The sequence below is a fragment of the Ursus maritimus genome, unplaced genomic scaffold (genome assembly GCF_017311325.1).
Source record: "Ursus maritimus isolate PB19 unplaced genomic scaffold, ASM1731132v1 scaffold_4, whole genome shotgun sequence".
In the NCBI taxonomy this organism is placed as follows: domain Eukaryota; kingdom Metazoa; phylum Chordata; class Mammalia; order Carnivora; family Ursidae; genus Ursus; species Ursus maritimus.
Window position 1 is genome coordinate 64,332,732 of NW_024426552.1, and position 22,264 is coordinate 64,354,995.

Consider the following 22,264-nt stretch of genomic DNA (forward strand, 5'->3'; position numbering starts at 1 on the left):
ATAATAACAATAATCTTGCAGTCTTTTTGTTTCTTTAAATATTGTTCATTAATTTCTCCAAGTTTATTATTTTACAATGGTTCTAAGATAGCAGAAACAAAAAACTCCAAAAGCTTTCTCAGATTATGCAAGTTCTTTAAAGATTCATATAGGCTGCTGATGGGTAATAAGGAGGGCACGTATTGCATGGTGCACTGGGTGTTATATGCAACTAATGAATCATGGAATTTTACATCAAAAACTAGGGATATACTGTATGGTGACTAACATAATATAATAAAAAAATATTATTATTAAAAAAAAAGAAACAAGTCCACACATATTTCCTAAAATAACATTGATACGTTCAAACTTAGTAGTAACATTTGTGGGACATATTTTGTTTCTGCCAGATTTAAATATGATGGAGGCAAATGTGAAATAGAATATGTTAAGTAATTACAATAAAAACACCACTAAAAAAAATAAATAAAGATTCATATAATTTTTTTGGCAAAGGAATGAGAAAGGGTTAAAAATCCAATAGCAAGAATATTTACAAAAAAGAATCAGAAGTACATGGTTAGGAATTCAATCCATACCACGAGAGGGAAAAGGCAAGATGTGTGTATGTTAACTACTCTGTGTACTTCCAAATTTCTCTTAAGTCTACAGATAACTACGGGTGACTTTTTTCACTTTCTGGGAGGTGTTGTATGTGAAAGAGAGAAAGACCTCAAGGATGTCTCACAGATGGGAAATTGAGTATATTGTTGTGCTATTACCTGAGATGGGGAACTCGGGGAGAGGAAACGGGTGGGGTGAGGAGAGGATAATGACTAGTTTTGGGGATGTATGTGGATATCTAAGTAAAGCTATCCAGTAGGGAGCTGGCTACAGAGCTGTGCTGTCCAATATAGTAGACACTAACCACAAATGGCTACTTTAATTTAAATAAGATAAAATTAAAAATTCATATGCTTATGTGCACTAGCCACATTTCAAGTACTCAGTGGCCATGTCTAGCCAGTAGGAACCATATTTGACAGTGCAGATAAAGAACATTTCATTTTCTTAAAAGTGTTGGTTTAGGGGTGCCTGGGTGACTCAGCTGGTTAAGCGTCTGCCTTTGGCTCAGGTCATGATCCCAGGGGCCTGGGATAGAGCCCCATATTGGGCTGCCTGCTCAGCAGGGAGTCTGCTTCTCCCTATTCCTCTCCCGCCCCTCCTCCTAGTGAGTGTGCACATGCACGCTCTCTCTACCAAATAAATAAATAAAATCTTACAAAAAAAAAAAAAAAGAAAGTGCTGGTTCAGAGCTTGGGAAGGTGAAGATGAAAACAAGATTTGTGTGTGCGAAGCACTCAGTTGTTAGTTGAAGCTATAGTTACGGACAGGATACTGTAGGAAAAGCAACATGAGAATAAGAGGTGAAGATGGAACCCTGGGAAACATCTATATTTAAGGGTAAAAAAAGAGAAATAAGAGGTTAGGTAAGAACACTGGGAATGAGTGGTAGGAGGGGAAGGGGAAGAACAAAAAAAATATCTTGAAACCATTCAGATTCCTAGACTATAATATTAATTTCAGCCTAGTGCATCAAAAGTGGCAAGATGGCACAAGGTTTATAGTGGTATATGAGTGAAGTTCTGATTCCAGAATGTAGCAATATTCTAACTCCTTACTTTAGGTCGAGGTGATTCTTTATGTCTCTGAAAGCCATCTTTAAGCATGTATTTTTATGTTTCACTAATTTATCTGAAAGATAAGGAAACTAGTGGAGAGACTGCTCATCATCAACTAATAGGCCTTAATAAAAAAAAAATAGTAACTTTTTTTTTTTTTACTCAAGATTTAATAAAGTTTACCTGAGAAGGGAGAAAACAGGAGAAAGGTCCAAATTAAAAGGAAAAATCATCAGATAGTGGGAAATCTGGTTCATTAAGATACTCTAAACATTTTTACACTTACAAAATTGACATTGCCACCCACCTGGATGAACTATTTCGAGCATACTCAGCCGTAATTCTCGGGACAATCTCATGGCTCTCTGTCTTTGAAGTTGCAACTGTAATCTGCGGTGCTCTTCTTCTTTCTGCTTATTTAGCTTTAGTAATATCTTGGTTCGTCTAGATCTGTGATAGAAACATTAAGTACCTTACACACAATTTTTTCTTAAACTACATATCCACTCAAGAAGTATATGAAAAAACATTTAATCTCACTAGCAATTATATACATGCAGACTTGTTATAACAGTAACAAGTTGAAAACAAACTGTATGCCCCACAACAGGGAACTGGATAAATAAATTACTGGTTTATTCACTGGACAGGATTCTATGAACCATAAAAAAATAAAAATTACAAAAACTATTTAGCAAATTGGGAAAATACCCAAATCTAATGTCAAGTGAAAATAAAATCAGAATATAGAAGACATCCAAAGTGTGTTAAAAATATGTATTATGTACATAAAAAATAAATGATTAAAAAACAATAAAATTTCAACAGTGATTTTTGCTGCATAGAATGATTATGAATGATTTTTTTCTTCATGTTTACCTATTTCCCAATTATTGACTAATAACCATTATTATTAGAACCAATTATGAAAATTTTCATGTGGCCACAAAAAATTATTTAACTGGCATTTGTATATTACCTGCTCTTATTCACCAAAATTTCTCCTTAGCCATTTCTACCAGTTTTGATTGCTTCCTATATTACTGTGTAAGGAGATCACAAATATTAGTCTATAGTGAATATACTCAAAATGCTTTCAGATATCCATAGGAAAAGAAACCAAAAAGGATAAGAAGAAAAGAAAAGAATACATTATTCATTTTATCTCTATAGACTTAATTTGCTTGTGTCTCACTCAAGAGCATTTGCTCCTTGATTCTTTTCCCAGAATTAAACTGCCAACAAATGAGGTACCTTGGCTATAGTTTTGTAGACAGGCAGATTTCAAAACAGTATGGTTATAGAGGGTTATAATAATTTTTAATTCAGTTTCTTTTGGAAAAGGAAAAACAACCATAAAGCAATTTCAAAAATCTTTTAAAACAGGAAAGGAAGACTCACAAAACTATTTTGATAAAATTTTGTTTGAGTGTGTATGGTTTTTGCCTTTATTCTTAGTGTTTCTTAACTGCTACCAATTATAATTTGAGTGGTTTTTTTGGCTTTACACTTTGTCAAGAGTCAAAGATTTGTTTCAAAATATCTTTCTTATCCCATTATGAAAGGTAGAGAAGACCTCAAAGTGCATGTGTGCCAAAAGGAGAAGGGGTTCTAGAGAGGATGTAGGGCTAGCTGTATAGTTTCTAAGTGTCTCTTCCTCTTCCAGACTGGAAATGAAGTAAGTAAGGGGCCTTTATGTTCTCAAAGAATGGCTGATGGCTTGCTTCTCCTGTAGAACTAACTCTCCTTGGAAAATTCTGGGTTGTATACAGCATATACATAAGGATGTTTTACCCTTTACCTACTTATGGAGGGTAAAAGAGAACAGTTGGCTCTAAACAAAATCTCCTTTTAAATTACCTAATTGGTTACAGATTATAATGTCTAATATTGCATTATCATTATTTTAAATTTACTATTAGTATAAGAAACATAGTAATCATTAAAATTGAATTGCTAAGACATTTAATCTGTCAGAAAACTGGGTCTGAGAAAAATATGCAGGTTATAAAATACTGCAAAAAAAGAACTATGGAGCATGCAGGGCAGAAATAAAATACAAACAGAAATATAGTAGAAAAGTGAGATTCAGAGATTGAAATGACTATAAATTGTAAATATGTACGTTTCTAGATTCACGTGCTTTAATTTCATGTTTGAAAACATTTATTAGGAATTAATGTGATTTTGAATTTGAATGTTTTCCCCCCCATTAGGAACATTTTTGTTAGTTACTAGTAGTTAGGTACTCTGTAGTTCTAGTTAAAGAGTTTCTTTAATCATTAAAAAATTAAAAGAACATTTATTTTATTTTTATTTTTTTATTATTATTTTTAATAATAATTTTTATTTTGTTATATTAGTAAGAAAATTCATTTAACTGGTCTCTTTATAAGAAAGACTAGGCATTTGACCATCTGGCATCTGTGAGCACTTCTGAAAAGGAAATGAGTGATCAAATATATTCCCAATTTATGTAAGTACATTCCATGAGTTACATTTAATCAACATGAATCTTTACCACCAAAGAGAAAGTTGACCAAACTATCTACTACCAAGACATCAGGAAGTCTCTAGCAATTCCTTTGTTGGAGAATAGTAAGTATGAACTGGGGGAGTACCATATGAGTTGACTGCCAAAAGAGTTGATGGGCTCTGTTCATTAACGCAACAAACATTTATCTGAGTGATTGTTGCCTGCTTGGTACCATCACTCAGGGAAACAGAGAAGAAACACAGTTCTGCTCTTCAGAAGCTCAAATTCAAGGAGAAGTTGAAGTATAGCACAATATGTCACTCTGTCATAAAGATTATTTTGAGCTGGAGGCAAATGAGAATCCACAAATGTATAAAGAGCCTTCCCAGAGCTTCCCTTATTGGACTAAACGCAGAAATGTCTCAGAAATGAGGGCTGCCATAAATCCCCCTCTCAAGAAGTTTTATGGCCATGAAGAAGATGGAAAGTTGGTACCAAGATGGACCTAGACAAATAACCCACATACTCCATTAGTTTCCCAAATATATTTACCTTTTCATAATTTCCTGACTTTGGAAGTCTAAAATCCTTTTCTTTTTACCTGTCACTTCTCTATGAATTTATTATTCTTTGTTAAGATGCTATACAAGCCCAAATTCTAACTACTCATTTGAGTTATTCATCATGTGAGGTTTCTTCAGCATGATGTGCCCTGCACATGTTAATAAACTGTTTTTCTCTTGTTAATTGTTTTTCCCCCTTTTTTGTCAGTCTAATTTCCAGGGAATGAACCCACAGTATGGTAGAGGGAAAACTTTTTTTCTTCCCCTACAAAGTGAAACAAATACAATTAAGACACCAAAATATCAGCACTATGATAAAGATAGGTAGTTGTGAGGTTTCCCAAAGGTAACCGGAGTAACTGTTAGCTGCTTCAGAAAACCTTGCTCGGCACATGACAGAAAATAAAGTTTCTGACCATAAAAAAATGATTCAGTAAAAAAGAAACCCCCCAGTGGTGAGAGGATGGGCAAAATGGGTGAAAGGGAGTGGGAGGTACAAACTTCTAGTTATGGCACGAGCAAGTAATGGGGATGAAAGGTATAGCACAGGAAATACAGTTAATGGTATCATAATAGCGTTATATGGTGACAGTAGCTACACTTCTGCTGAGCAAAGTATAGAGTCATCGAATCACTATGTTGTATACCTGAAACCATAATTCAGTTAAAATAAAAAGAGCAGCTCAAAAGGCATCTTACACATCATAAGAAATAAAAAAAGAAAAGAAACCCCCAAGAAAGTGCATTAGTAAAGGTGTGACTACACAAGAGTGCCTCTTGCTGGAATTTAAAAAGCTCTGATGAATCTGGGCCCATAATTATGAGTGGTGGGCAGTCCCTACCTGCACCCCCCAGCCCTGGCAAAAAAAATGGGAGGGAAAAATTACCCTGAGATAACGACCTGACCACAAAGAGACAGAAATAAACTTTGCAGAAAGTTCAGTTATAAAGCAAGCAAGAAAAATTTGCATAACCTATTTCAACTAGAAGAGGAAAGGTGGTGAAGCCTGAGCAAACTTGAAATTTAAAAATAATAAATTAATAAATAGAACCCAAAGGTTAAACCTATACTTCAATCTGTCCTAAAATTTCAAACTCAAAAATACTGGGGAAAAAAAACTAATTATAATGTGAGATTCAAATAATTCTGGCTTCACAGCTAATCTCTTTTAATGGAAATATTTATAACTGGACTGGTTTTGTTACATAAAGCAATGGAATTTCTATTTTAAAATAGTGAAACATTAATTAGACTCCACAGATACAGTTCTAAAAGTGGACAAAATCTATAATCCTGGGATACTTTTAAATACAGATTTTAATATTACAAGACAAAGTAGACTGGCAAATTTGACAACTATTGTGAGACTAAACATCAAAGGTCTGAATCCATGGTACAGGGGTACCTTTAAATGTTAACAGAGCAGATAGCTGAGAATAATAGCAAGTAGAATCCATAAGTAATAAATACTCTTCCTTCACCACAGAAGGCAGGGCTATACCAAGAACACAAGTACTATTTATTTAACATATCTATCTGTCTAACTAGATTTGTAAACCCTCAAAGGCAAAAAATGTGCCATATGCATTTTCCCCACTATCATCTTTTCTAAGTTCCAGGTAATATGCTAAAAAAACCTTTATATTATTTTAATCTTGGAAGGTACACAGACAATTATCCCCATTAAATAGATGGGAAATTTGAGGCAGAGAGAGGTTGGGCATTTTGTCCACAGTCATAGCCCAAAGTTGCTGAGGTGGAATACAAAATTGAGTCTGTGTAACTCTCCCAGTACCCAGCATAGCTTCTGGCATATATTAGGCAATTGAAACATGTCTTAAAAATGCCATGTTTAAAACAAACAAACAAACAAAAAAACACCAAAACTCATGCCCATATTAATAATCTATCTTTAACTTCTTTAAAGGAAACTTTCATAAATGACTTAAATCTAAATTTTAGTTTACTATATTAAAACATTTTTGTACCTGAGAAATGCAGCTGCAGTTATTAAAAGACTAGTTTTAGTTCTCTTAAAAAACTGACTTCTGGCATATGCAAGTTTCACTTTAGTGAACGAAAATTTAAAATTGAGCTTTAAGCTTAAGGCTACATGAAAAATCACCTCTGAGATAGCTCTATTTCATCATAAATGATTAGGAGCTAAGTCATTTATTTGTGTGCATGTGTGTGTATATGTGTGTGTTTCATTCTTTCCATTGCCTCTAAAATCTGGATGGGCCAGTCATATAAAAAACTGAGCCATGTCTTCAGTATTTCATTTTTGGTCCACTTCAAATAAATAAATGACAAACTGTCATATCTAAATGATCATTTCTATCCATTCCATATTTACTGATAAAACTCAGGTGAACATACTAAAACCTTTATGAATTCATACATGGTTTTACCATAATTACATATGAACAATTAAGGCAATTTTTTATTTTAAGGGTTAAATAATTGACTATCACTGCCTCTTTCTGTAGGCTTGGCCCACAAAAAAAGTCTTATCAAGTGAATAGGGTTATGTATTTGTTTCATCAGATTTTTGTCTTACATTATGTCCTTTGCTTTGAAAGTACATCTAGTTAATGGTACTCAGAAATGTGTTTTCAGAACAAGAATGAAAGCAAGAGTAAAAGAAACAGCTGGAGGAGCAAGTGGGTAGAACAGGAGGATCCTGAGCTCATCTCCTTCCCCAGACAAACAAGGCTTCAACTAAATAAGAGCAACTCTCTCTGGGAACAACCTAAAGATTAGCTATTTCACAGCTAAAGATATAAAGAAAAAGCCACATGGAGAAGGGTAGAAGGGACAGAGATGCAATCTGACTGGGACTTATACTAGGAGTGCAGTGACTCACAGGGGGAGAGATACCACAGACAGAGCTTCAGACTCTGCCCTGGGGACATGCACCTGAAGAAGTGCCCATAATGTCCAGCTTTGAAAATCAATGGGGCTTAATTCTGGGACAGTAGGGAGGCTATAGGAAACCAAGACTCTGTTCTTAAAAGGTCCCATGCACAAACTTAATTGCTCTGAGAACCAGCACAAAAGCAGCAGTTTAAAAAGTGCCTCAGCCATATGTAAATTTACTGACTACTGACTGATTTTAGGCTGTGTGCTGGAGGGCCAGGGATCTGTAGGAACTTTCTCTGGGAATGGAAGTACTGGTATGTTCCACTTCTGACATTCTCCATCTACCCTTAGCACCACATGCTTCTCTCTTCAGTGTTGCCTTGTGGACTCACCACACCAACTGGCAGGTGGCATTGGCTGGGACTAGCACCTCCTAAAAGCATCTCTTGCCTCACTGCATTCAGTGGGAAGCATTAGCCTGGATCAGCACCCACCCAAATTGGCTGGCAGGGGGAGATGTAGACAGCCCTACCTACCAGTGTGCCCACAAGAGTTGCAGCCCAATCATAAAAGAGAGAATGATCCCCATACAGGGAATACCCCTGCAGCACCTGGTTCTGGTGACCTGGGGAGGACTGTGCTTCTGGGCCCTCCAGGATGCCTTCTACGTAAGGCTACTCCTTCAAGACCAGGAATTGATTGACCTAATAGAAACAAATACAGAAAGTCAGGCAAAATGAGGAAACAGAAGGATATGGTCCAAATGAAAGAACAAGAAAAAACTTCAGAAGAAGAATTACACAAAATGAAGATGAATGATAATTTGGATAGAGTTCAATGTAAAGGTCATAAAGATGCTCACTAAACTTAGGATAAGAATGGATGAACACAGTGAGAACTTCAACAAAGAGACAGAAAATATTTTTAAAAAGAACCAATCAGAGCTAAAGAATACAATAAATGAAATGAAAAATAAATTAGAAGAAAATCAACAGCAGATTAGATAATACAGAAGAACCAAACAGCAATCTGGAAGAGAGTGTAGTGGAAATTATCCAAGCTGAGCAACAAAAAGAATGAAGAACATGAAAAAATTAGAATACTTTAAAGGACTTCTGGGACAACATCAAATGTACTAACATTTGTATATTAGGGGTCTCAGAAGGAGTAGAGTCGGAGAAAGGGGTAGAAAACTTATTTGAAGAAATAGTAGCTGAAAACTTCCCTAACCTGGGGAAGGAAACAGACATCCATGTCCAGGAAGCAGAGAAACTCCAAACGAGTTTAACCCAAGGAAGTGTACATCAAGATACACAATAATTAAAATGTCAAAAATTAAACAGAGCATCTTTTTTTTTTAAGATTTTATTTATTTGACAGAGAGAGAGAGTACAAGCAAGAGAAGCAGCAGGCAGAGGGAGAAGGAGAAGCAGGCTCCCTGCTGAGCAAGAAGCCCAACGGAAGGCTTGATTCTAGGACTCTGGGATTATGACCTGAGCCAAAGGCAGACACTTAACCAACTGAGCCACCCAGATGCCCCAAGACAGAATCTAAAAAGCAGCAAGAGATAAACAACTAATTATGTAACAAGGGAACACCTATAAGGCTGATTTTTAGCAGAAACTTTAAGGACCAGAAGGGAGTTGCATGATGTAGTCAAAGTTCTGAATGGAAAACCGTACAACAAAGAGTACCCAGCAAGATTACCATTCAGAATAGGAGACATAAACAGTTCCCCAAACAAACAAAAGTTAAAGAAGTTCATCACCACTAAAACCAAACTTACTAGAAATATTAAAAGGACTTTTTTAAGCAGTTAAAGGCCATAACCAGAAGTATGAAATTTATGAAAGAAAAAAATCTCACTGGTAAAAAAGATATTGGAAGAACCATTTATAAAGCTAGTACGAAGATTAAAAGACAAAAGTAATAAAGTGAACTGTACCTACAATAATTAGTTATGGGACACACAAAATAAAAAGAGTTAAATATGACATCAAAAACAAAAAACATGGTGGTAGGGGAGTCTTTTAGAATGTGTTCAAACTTAAGTGACCATTTACTTAATATAGACCACCATAATTAAAGTGTTATATATGAACCTCATGGTAACCACAAACCCAAAATCTATAATAGGTACACAAAAAATAAAAAGACAGCCAATCATAACACGAAAGAAAGTCATAAACTCACAGAAAAGAGAACAAGAGAAGAAAAAAACAGCACTACAAAAACAACCAGAAAACAATAACAAAATGGCAATAAGTACATACCTGTCATAATTACCTTAAATGTAAATGGACTAAATGCCCAATCAAAAGACACAGAGCAACTGAATGGATGAAAAAAACAAAACAAAACAAAACACCCATCTACATGCTGCCTATGAGACTCCCTTCAGACCTAAAGACACATACAGGCTGAAAATAAAGGGATGGAAAAAAGATACTCCATGCAAATGAAGTGAAAAGAAAGCTGGAGTAGCAATACATATATTAGACAAAAATAGACTTCAAAACAAAGACCATAATAAGACAAATAAGGGCATTACATAATGATCAAGAAATCAATACAAGAGATTATAACAGTAAATATATATAAGCACCCAATGTAGAAGCACCTGAATATATAAAGCAAACATTAACAAATGTAATGGGAGAAAATGACAGTAATACAATAATAACAGGGACATTAGTAATCCACTTACATCAATGAATAGGTCATCCAGACTGAAAATCAGTAAGGAAAAAGTGAACTTAAACAACACATAAGACCAGATGGACTTAACATATACACAGATCATTCTAACCCCAAACGGCAATCTACATATTTTTTCAATTGCACATGGAACATTCTTTTTTTTTTTTTAAGATTTATTTATTTATTTATTTATTTATTTATTTATTTGACAGAGACACAGCCAGTGAGAGAGGGAACACAAGCAGGGGAAGTGGGAGAGGAAGAAGCAGGTTACCAGTGGAGGAGCCTGATGTGGGGCTCGTTCCCAGAACACCAGGATCACGCCCTGAGCTGAAGGCAGATGCTTAACGACTGCGCTACCCAGGCGCCCCCACATGGAACATTCTTGAGACTAGATACATGTTAGACCACAAAACCAATCTCAACAAATTTAAGACTGAAACCATATCAAGCATCTATTTCAACTACAATGGTATAAAACTAGAAATCAATTACAAGAAATAAAAACTGGAAAAACCACAAACACCTTGAGGCTAAACAACGTATTAAATAACCAATGGGTCAACAAAGGAATCAAAGAGGAAATTAAAAAATTACCTTAAGACAAATAAAAATGGAAACACAACATTCCAGAATCTATGGGATGAAGCCAAAGCAGTTCCAAGAGGAAAGTTCAGAGCAATACAAGCCTACCTCAAAAAACAAGAAAAATCTACAACAATGTAATCTTACACCTAAAAGAACTAGAAAAAGAAAAACAAAGCCCATAGTTAATTGAAGAAAAAAATAATAAAGACCAGAGCAGAAATAAAACAGTAAAAAGAAAAAATGGAAAAGATCAATGAAACTAAGAACTGCTTCTTTGAAAATTTAAACAAAATTAATCAACCTTTAGCCAATTTCATCAAGGAAAAAAAGAGAGGGCCTAAATAAATAAAATCAGAGATGAAAGAGAGGTTACAGCTAACACCACAGAAATACACAGGATTATAAGAGACTACTATGTCAAGCAGAGAAAGACAAATATCATATGGTTTCTCTCATCTATGGAACATAAGAACTAGGAAGATTGGTAGGAGAAGAAAGGGATAAAGAAAGAGGGGTAATCAGAAGAGGGAATGAAGCATGAGAGACTATGGACTCTGAGAAACAAACTGAGGGCTTCAGAGGGGAGGGGTATGGGGGAATGGGATAGGCTGGTGATGGGTAGTAAGGAGGGCACGTATTGCATGGTGCACTGGGTGTTACATGCAACTAATGAATCATCGAACTTTACATCAAAAACCAGGGATGTACTGTATGGTGACTAACATAATATAATAAAAAATATTATTATAATAAAAAAATAAGAGACTACTACAAAAAATCACATGCCAACAAATTGGACAACTTATAAGAAATGAAATATGCAATTTTACAAGAATGAATCAGGAAGAAACAAAATCTTAACAGACCAATTACTAATAATGATACTGAATCAGTAATCAAAAAAGCTCTCAACAAACAAAAGTCCAGGATCAGTGGGTTCCCAGGTGAATTCTACCAAACATTTGAGAGTTAATATCTACTCTTCTCAAACTACTCTACAAATTTTAAGAGAAAGGAACACTTCCAAATTCATTCTATAAGGCCAGCATTACCTTGATAACAAACCAAAGACGCTTTTACAAAAAAGGAAAATTATAGGCCAATAATCCTGATAAACACAGATGTAAAATTCCTCAATAAATACTAGCAAATTGAATTCAACAATATGTTAAAAGGATCATATACCATGATCAAGTGGGATTTATTCCAGGGATGCAAGGACTGTTCAATATTCACAAATCAATCAACATGGTACACTATATTAACAAAAAAAAAAAATCACATGATCATCTCAATAGATGCAGAAAAAGCATCTGGCAAAATTCAACAGCCATTTATGGTAAAAACTCTCAATAAAGTATGTATAGATGGAAGATACCTCAAAATAATACAGGACATATCTGACAAACCCATAGCTAACACCATATGCAATGGTGAAAAACCAAGAGCTTCTCCTCTATGATCAAGAACAAGACATGGATGTCCACTCTTGCCAGTTTATTCAACATAGTTCTGGAAGTCCTAGACACAGCAATCAAACAAGAAAAAGAAATAAAAGGTGTCCAAACTGGGAAGGAAGAAGCAAACTATCACTGTTTCTCATAAGATAATACTATATATAGAAAACCCTAGAGTTAAGATGGCGGAGAAGTAGGGGTCCCCTTTTTCAGCTGGTCCCCTGAGTCGAGCTGGATAGGTACCAGACCATCCTGAACATCCACGGAATCAGCCTGAGATGCAGGAAGATACATCTGGATGTCTACAAATGAACATCTCCAGCGATGAGTATTGAGGTACAAAGCGGGGAGCCATGAAGCCGCGCACAGATATCGGAAGATAAACGGAAGGGGGAGGGAGCCACCACGTTCGGGCGCTGGGAAGCGGTAGCCACCTGCACTGGGGAGCAGGCGGACTCGCGGACTGGCACCCGCAAGAGAGCAGACAGAGACCATGAGCCGGGAACGTGCGTGACCAGTCTGAAAACCAGAGCTCTGGAGTGCACGTGAACCACACTGAAATGGAGCTCCAGAGCGTGCGGGGGCGGCTGGAGGCTGGCGGTGTTAGAAACACAAAGGACAGAGATGTGCCGGCCCTGGAAGTGAGGTCTGGGACACCGGCTGTGGGGCGCACATCCCGGGACGCTGCAGGGTTGAGCAGCACCAACAGAAACAGAGTTAAAGTGGCCAGAACACCAGTGGAGAGTTCTGAGACAGAGTCTGAGATTTGACTTCTGCTGCTCTGACTCTCAGAAGAGGCATAGCAAACCACAGGGAAAGCTGCCAGAGAACAAAAGCCTGGAAATACCGTCTCACAATGTGCCCATTCCCATCCCCCCTCGCAGGGAACACGGAGACTCTACCCAAACAGGGTTGCCTGAGTATTGGCGCGGCAGGCCCCTCCCCCAGAACACAGAAGGCAGGCTGAAAACTCAAGAAGCCCACATCCCTAGGTCCCTATAAAACAAGGGCGCATTGCCTGGGTCCTGGTCAATAATTTGGGCTCTGGACAACACCGCAACTTCTCCTCATCAGAATGACGAGAAGGAGAAATCCCCCCCAGCAAAGACAAGAAAATGAGTCTGTGGCCTCTGCCACAGAACTAATGGATATGGATGTAACCAAATTATCAGAAATGGAATTCAGAGTAACAATGGTCAAGATGATGTGTAGACTTGAAAAAAGTATTAACGAAAATGTTAATGAGAATATAGAATCTCTAAGGGTGGAAATGAGAGCGAATCTGGCAGAAATTAAAAATTCTATGAGCCAAATGCAGTCAAAACTAGAGGCTCTGATGGCCAGGGTGAATGAGGCAGAAGGACGTTATCAGCGAATTGGAGGATGGGTTAGTAGAAGAAAAAGCTAAAATAGAATCTGGACTCAAAAATCCACACTCAGAAATGTAGGTTATGGGAGATTACTGACTCAATGAAACGTTCCAATGTCAGAATCATCGGCATCCCCAACAGGGTGGAGAAAAACAGAGGTCTAGAAGAGATATTTGAACAAATTGTAGCTGAAAACTTCCCTAATCTAGCAAAGGAAACAAACATTCGTGTCCAAGAGGCATAGAGGACCCCTCCCAAGCTCAACCACGACAAACCTACACCACGTCATGTCATAGTGCATTTCGCAAATATTAGATCCAAGGATACAGTATTGAAAGCAGCCAGGGCAAAGAAATTTCTCACGTACCAAGGAAAAGGTATCAGAATTACGTCAGACCTGCCTACACAGACCTGGAATGAGAGAAAGGGTTGGGGGCATTTTTAAAGCTCTTTCAGAGAAAAACATGCAGCCAAGGATCCTTTATCCAGCAAGGCTGTCATTCAGAATTGATGGAGAGATAAAGACCTTCCAGAATTGCCAGTCATTGACCAATTTCGTAACCACGAAACCAGCCCTACAGGAGATATTAAGGGGGGGGTTCTATAAAAGTAAAAAGGCCTCAAGAGTGATAAAGAACAGAAAGTCACAATCTATAGAAACAAAGACTTTACAGGCAACATGGCATCATTAAAATGGTATCTCTCAATAATCAGTCTCAATGTAAATGGCCTAAATGCTCCCATAAAATACCACAGGGTTGCAGATTGGATAAAAAGACATGACCCATCCATTTGCTGTCTACAAGAGACTCATTTTGAACCTAAAGATACATCCAGACTGAAAGTAAAGGGATGGAATACGATCTTTCATGCCAATGGACCTCAAAAGAAAGCTGGGGTAGCAATTCTTATATCAGACAGATTGGATTTTAAACTGAAGACTATAGTTAGAGATACAGAAGGGCACTATATTATTCTTAAAGGATGTATCCAACAAGTGGATATGACTATTATAAATATATATGCCCCCAACAGGGGAGTAGCAAGATACACAAGCCAACTCTTAAGCAGAATAAAGAAACATATAGATGAAAATACGTTAATAGCAGGGGACCTCAACACTCCACTATCAGCAATAGACAGATCACCTAAGCAGAAAATCAACAAAGAAACAAGAGCTTTGAATGCCATACTAGACGAGTTGGACCTCATAGATATATACAGAACACTACACCCCAGAACCAAAGAATACTCATTTCATTCTAATGCCCATGGAACATTCTCAAGAGTAGACCATGTTCTGGGTCAAAAAACAGGCCTCAACCGATACCAAAAGACTGAAATTATTCCCTGCATATTCTCAGACCACAGTGCTTTGAAATTGGAACTCAACCACAAGGAAAAATTTGGAAGAAACTCAAACACTTGGAGACTAAGAACCATCCTGCTCAAGAATGATTCGATAAACCAGGATATCAAAAATCAATTTAAACAATTTATGGAGACCAACGAGAATGAAAACACAACGGTCCAAAACCTATGAGACACTGAAAAGGCAGTCCTAAGGGGAAAATACATAGTCATCCAAGCCTCACTCAAAAGAATAGAAAAATCTGAAATGCAGTTTTTATATTCTCACCTCAAGAAGCTGGAACAGCAACAGAGGAACAGGCCTAATCCATGCACGAGAAAGCAGGTGATCAAGATTAGAGCAGAGATCAATCAATTAGAAACCAGGAGTACAGTAGAGCAGATCAACAGAGCTAGAAGCTGGTTCTTTGAGAGAATTAATAACATTGACAGACCTCTGGTAAGACTTATCCAAAAGAATAGAGAAGGACCCAAATTAATAAAATTATGAATGAAAAGGGAGAGGTCACAACCAATACCAATGATATTAGAAGGATTATTAGAAACTTTTATCAACAGCTTTATGCCAATAAATTAAGCAATCTGGAAGAGATGGAGGCCTTCCTGGAAACCTATAAACTACCAAGACTGAAACAGGAAGAAATTGATTTTTTAAACAGGCCAATTATTTATGAAGAGATTGAAGCAGTCATTAAAAACCTTCCAAAAAACAAAACACCAGGGCCTGACGATTTTCCCAGGGAATTCTACCAAACATTCAAAGAAGATATAATACTTATTCTTCTAAAGCTATTTCAAAAAATAGAAACAGAGAGAAAGCTACCAAACTCATTCTATGAGGAAAATATTACCTTGATCCCCAAACCAGACAAAGACCCCATCAAAAAGGAGAATTACAGGCAGATTTCCCTAATGAATGTGGAAGCCAAAATTCTCAAAATTCTTACTAATAGAATACAACAGTACATTAAAAGGATTATCCATCATGACCAAGTGGGATTCATCCCTGGGATGCAAGGGTGGTTCAACATTCACAAATCGATCAGTGTCATAGATTTTATCAACCAAAAAAAGCCAAAAATTATATGATCCTCTCAACAGATGCAGAAAAAGCATTTGACAAAATACAGCATCCTTTCCTGATTAAAACCCTTCAGAGTGTAGGGATAGAGGGTACGTTCCTCAATCTCATAAAAACCATCTATGAAAAGCCTACAGCGAATATCATTCTCAATGGGGAAAAGCTGGAAGCCTTTCCCTTAAGATCAGGAACACGACAAGGATGCCCACTCTCGCCATTATTATTCAACATAGTACTAGAAGTCCTTGCAACAGCAATCAGACAACAAAAAGGGATAAAAGGTATCCAAATCAGCAAAGAAGAAGTCGAAGTGTCTCTCTTCGCAGATGACATGATACTCCATATGGAAAACCCAAAAGAATCCACTCCCAAACTACTAGAAATTATGGAGCAATTCAGTAATGTGGCGGGATACAAAATCAATGCTCAGAAATCAGTTGCATTTCTATACATGAATAATGAGACTGAAGAAAGAGAAATTAGGGAATCCATCCCATTTACAATAGCACCAAAAACCATACGTTACCTTGGAATTAACTTAACCAGAGACGTAAAGGATCTATATTCCAGAAACTACAAATCACTCTTGAAAGACATTGAAGAAGACACAAAAATGGAAAAATATTCCATGCTCATGTATCAGACGAATTAACATAGTTAAAATGTCCATGCAACCAGAGCAATCCACACTTTCAATGCAAACCGATCAAAATACCAATGACATTTTTCAAAGAACTGGAACAAACAGCCCTTAAATTTGTGTGGAACCAGAAAAGGCCCCGAATCGCCAAGGAATTGTTGAAAAGGAAAAACAAAGCTGGGGGCATCACAATGCTGGATTTCAAGCTGTACTACAAAGCTATGATCACAAAGACAGCATGGTACTGGCACAAAAACAGGCACATAGACCAATGGAACAGAATAGAGAACCCAGAAATGGACCCTCGGCTCTTTGGGCAACTAATCTTTGATAAAGCAGGAAAAAACATCCAGTGGAAAAAAGACAGTCTCTTCAATAAATGGTGCTGAGAAAATTGGTCAGCTACATGCAAAAGAATGAAACTTGACCACTCTCTCACACCATACACAAAGATAAACTCTAAATGGATGAAAGACCTCAATGTGAGACAGGAATCCATCAAAATCCTAGAGGAGAACATAGGCAGCAACCTCTACGACATCGGCCAAAGTAAACTTTTTCATGACACATCTCCAAAGGCAAGAGAAACAAAAGATAAAATAAACTTGTGGGACTTCATCAAGATTAAAAGCTTCTGCACAGCCAAGGAAACAGTGAAAAAAACTAACAGGCAGCCCACGAAATGGGAGAAGGTATTTGCAAATGATACTACAGATAATAGATTAGTATCCAAGATCTACAAAGAAGTTCTCAAACTCAATACACGAGAAACAAATAAACAAATCATAAAATGGACAGAAGATATGAACAGACACTTTTCCAATGAAGACATACAAATGGCTAACAGACACATGAAAAAATGTTCAAAATCATTAGCCACCAGAGAAATTCAATTCAAAACCACACTAAGATACCATCGTACGCCAGATAGAATGGCAAAAATAGACAAGGCAAGAAACAACAATTGCTGGAGAGGATATGGAGAAATGGGATCCCTCCTACATTGTTGGTGGGAATGCAAGTTGGTACAGACACTCTGGAAAACAGTGTGGAGGTCCCTTAAAAAGTAAAAATTGAGCTACCCTATGTTCCAACCATTGCACTACTGGGTATTTACCCCAAAGATACAGACATAGTGAAGAGAAGGGCCATATGCACCCCAATGTTCATAGCAGCATTGTCCACAATAGCTAAATCGTGGAAGGAACCGAGATGCCCTTCAACAGATGACTGGATTAAGAAGTTGTGGTCCATATATACAATGGAATATACTCAGCTATCAGAAAGAACGAGTTCTCAACATTTGCTGCAACATGGACAGCACTGGAGGAGATAATGCTAAGTGAAATAAGTCAAGCAGAGAAAGACAATTATCATATGATTTCTCTCATCTATGGAACATAAGAACTAGGAAGATCGGTAGGAGAAGAAAAGGAAAAAGAAAGGGGGGGTAATCAGAAGAGGGAATGAAGCATGAGAGACTATGGACTCTGAGAAACAAACTGAGGACTTCAGAGGGGAGGAGGGTGGTAAAAAAAAAAAAAGAAGAAAACCCTAAAGATTCTTTTTTTTAAATTTAAATTCAATTAGTCAACATATAGTACATCATTAGTTTCAGATGTAGCGTTCAATAATTTATCAGTTGTGTATAACACCCAGATAGAAAACCCTAAAGATTCTACCAAAAAGCTATTGGAATAAATGATTTTAGTCAATTTGCAGGATATAAAATTAATTGATAGAAATCTGTTGTATTTCTATATATTAATAATGAAGTAGCAGAAAGAGAAATTAAGAAAACAATCCCATTTACAATTGTATCAAAAGAATAAAATACAGGAATAAACTTTTTTTTATATATAAATTTCAGTTTATTCTCACTGCTTCCCTTCCCTATTCCATTGTTCTTTTTAAAAAAATTTTTTTTCTTATAATAATTTTTTTTATTATATTATGTTAGTCACCATACAGTACATCCCTGGTTTTTGATGTAAAGTTCGATGACTCATTAGTTGCGTATAACACCCAGTGCACCATGCAACACGTGCCCTCCTTTCTACCCATCACCAGCCTATCCCATTCCCCCATCCCCTCCCCTCTGAAGCCCTCAGTTTGTTTCTCAGAGTCCACTTAACCAAGGAGGTGAAAGACCTGTACTCTGAAAACTCTAAGACATTGATGAAAGAAACTGAAGATGACACAAATAAATGAAAAGATATATTGTGCCCATGGATTGGAAGAATTAATATTGTTAAAATGTTCATACTACTCAAAGAAACCTACAGATTCAATGTAGTCTCTATGTACATTGGCGTTTTTCACAGAATTAGTACAAATGAATCCTAAAACTTGCATGGACCCACATAAGACCTTGAATAGCCAAACCAATCTTGAGAAAGAACAAAGCTGGAGGTATCACATTCCCAGATTTCAAACTACACCACAAAGCCATAGTAATCAAAACAGTATAGAACTGGCACAAAAACATATAGACCAATGGAACAGAATAGAAAGCCCAGAAATAAACCCACATATGGTCAATTATATATGACAAAGGAGGCAAAAATATATAATGATAGTCTCTCCAACAAATGGTGATGGGAAAATTGGACAACTACATGAAAATGAATAAACTGGACCACCTTCTCATACACAAAAATAAACTCCTAAATTAAAAGACCTAAATTAAAGACCTAAATGTAAGACATGAAACCATAAAACTCCTAAAACAAAACACTGGCAGTAAACTCTTGGACATCAGTCTTAGCAATACTTTTTGGATCTGTTTCCTCAGACAGGGCAACAAAAGCAAAAACGAATTACTGGGCCTATGTCAAACTTTAACATCCACAAAACAAAAAGGCAACCTACAGAATGGGGAAGATATCTGCAAATGCTATATCCAATAAGGGGTTAATATCCAAAATATATAAAGAACTCAACACCAAAAATGACCCCCAAACAATTCAATTTAAAAATGGGTAGAGAACCTGAATACACATTTTTCTAAGGAACATGTACAGATGGCCAACAGACACATAAAAAATGCTCAACATCACTAATCATCAGGGAAATGCAAATCAAAACCACAGTGAGTTATCACCTCACACCTGTCAGAACAGCTAATATAAAAAGACAAGAAATAATAAACATTGGCAAGGATGTGAAGAAAACGGAACCCTAGTACAACCGCTGGTGGGAATGTAAATTGATGTAGCCACTATGGAAAACAGAATGGAAGTTCCTAAAAAAATTAAAAATAGAAATACCTTATTACCCAGCAAATCCATTTATGTGTATTTATCCAAAGGAAATGAAAATACTAATTCAAAAAGATATATACACACCATCTTCACTCCAGCATTATTTACAATAGCCAAGATATGGAAGCAACCTAAGTGTCCATCAATAGATGGATAGAGAAGATGTGGTGTATAAATACAGTAGAATATTACTCAGCCATAAAAAAGAATGAAATCTTACCATTTGTGATAACATAGATGGACCTAGAGGGAATTATGCTAAGTGAAATTAAGTCAGAGAAAACCAAATGCCATATGATTCTACACTTACATGTAGAATCTAAAAAACAAAACAAAGGGGCACCTGGGTGGTGCAGTCAGTTAAGTGTCCGACTCTTGGTTTCGGTTCAGGTCATGATCTCAGGGTTGTGAGATTGAGCCCCCGTGTCAGGCTACGCACTCAACATGAAGTCTGCCTGACATCCCTCTCCCTCTGCCCCTCCTGCTCATACTGTCTCTTTCTCTCTCTTTCTTTTATACAAGTGGATAAATCTTAAAAAAAAAAAAAAAGAAAAGAAAAGTAAACTATATAAACAAATATAAAAACAGATATAAACTGGTGGTTGCCAGAGGGGAGAGGAGTAGGGGGATGGACAAAATAGGTGAAAAGAAGTACAAACTTCCAGTTATGAAATAAGTAAGTCACAAGGATGTAAAGTACAGCATAGGGAATATAGTAAAAAATACTATAATACATTTGTATGGTGACAGTTGATAATTAGACTTATCCTGAGTGATAGTCATTTCACAATGTATATAAATGTTGAATCACTGTTGTACAACTGACACCTATATAATATTCTATGTGAACTACACTTCAATTAAAAAAAGAAAAAGAGAAACGGATTAGAAAATTGGGGGGAAAACATCCTAAGTTTTTATTTCGCTATACTGTAATAAGATATAGGTGTCCTCTGAGATCATCATTCGTCTCACCAAAACTTTTTACCTGAAACTCCTCTGCAAAGTAATCACAGCAGATGGAAGCTTCTTTAATCTCTTTCTAGTTTGGAAACCCCTCCAATAAGCTTGAATCAAGCAAGCTGCTTGATGTAGTTTCTGAAATTAAAGGCCAGAATTAATTTAGAGACATCTCCATGAAAGTCTTTTTTAGAAGTTAACCTCCTAAAATATCAGGCCTGGGCAAGTATTAATCTTCATCTCTAATAAGCTGGGCAGGAGGCAACAATTTCATAGGTCCAGGAAAGGTAAGGTCTAAGAATATTAAACCTGATCTCCCAAAGGAGATACATTAGGCTCTCAGGAAATATCTAAAATGTATTCCAGATATAGTTTGATTAGCTCTGAATTCTCCTTTATTAATATCCCTTCCACCCCTTTTATAAGGATTTTATAGTTCTGCTTATTTAACACTTTACCCTCTTTGCTTGACTTCTTATGCTGCGCCTCACTTATTCAAGCATTCAAGGGGTGAAAAACTTTAACAGGCTAGGAAAAAAGGCTCTAGGGTCAAAAATTTGTTCTATAAAAACCCCTTCCCTCATCAAACTATGACTGCTCTGAATGTTGGGGGGAGATAAGTAAAGAAAGGGGAAGAGACAGCAAATAAAAGATTCAAGAGGCTACCATTCTCCAGTATTTTCAAACTAAAATGTTTATTGAGATGTTAGCAAATATGCAAAATATTTTTATAATTTATTACCTGTTCTTCTACTTCCTGATAGACCTTAGGGGTTAAAAGGGCAATGAGTTGTCCAATTTCTTGACTAAACTCTGTCCCAGGCTCATATTTATTTAGTAGATTTCTGAGTCCTGAAATGGAATAACAAAGGTACGTTTAATAATAAAATATGATTTGTAATCTAATCAGTATTAATTAGAGGTTACAAAGTTTGGTTTAGAAACAAATGAATATTACAGCAAAATTAATCAGATGATTTTTCTTTTTCCTTTTCTCAAAGACTTCTAGATTGAGGTCTTTAAGATATTTCTCTGTCCTAAGAGTTTTTGTGGGCTCACTTGTAGGATCTGATGCAAAGGCTGTCTACTCAATATCTTTAATTAAAAAAAGGCAAGTGGAATCAATGTTTTAAGTCAAAGAGTAGAAAGTTTTTTTTCTGTTTGAACATAAATATCTTAAACTGAAACATTTTTAAAAAGATAATAACATGCCGAGTAAATGCCTACACTGTGGAAGCATTTAAATAGATTATTAGTCATTCTTAAAG

At 36.4% G+C, this 22,264-nt stretch overlaps 1 protein-coding gene across 2 annotated transcripts in view; it reads right to left on the bottom strand.

Annotated features, from left to right (window-relative positions):
- IQCB1 (IQ motif containing B1) overlaps positions 1–22,264 on the bottom strand; it is a 58,842-nt gene that overhangs the window by 16,978 nt on the left and 19,600 nt on the right. For both annotated transcript variants that reach the window (XM_008708179.2, XM_040621315.1), the window contains exons 9-11: positions 21,739–21,848; positions 21,025–21,134; positions 1,972–2,114 (exon numbers count right to left, since the gene is read on the bottom strand). In XM_008708179.2, coding sequence (XP_008706401.2) covers positions 1,972–2,114; positions 21,025–21,134; positions 21,739–21,848 — 363 coding nt within the window. The remainder of the gene's footprint in view (positions 1–1,971; positions 2,115–21,024; positions 21,135–21,738; positions 21,849–22,264) is intronic.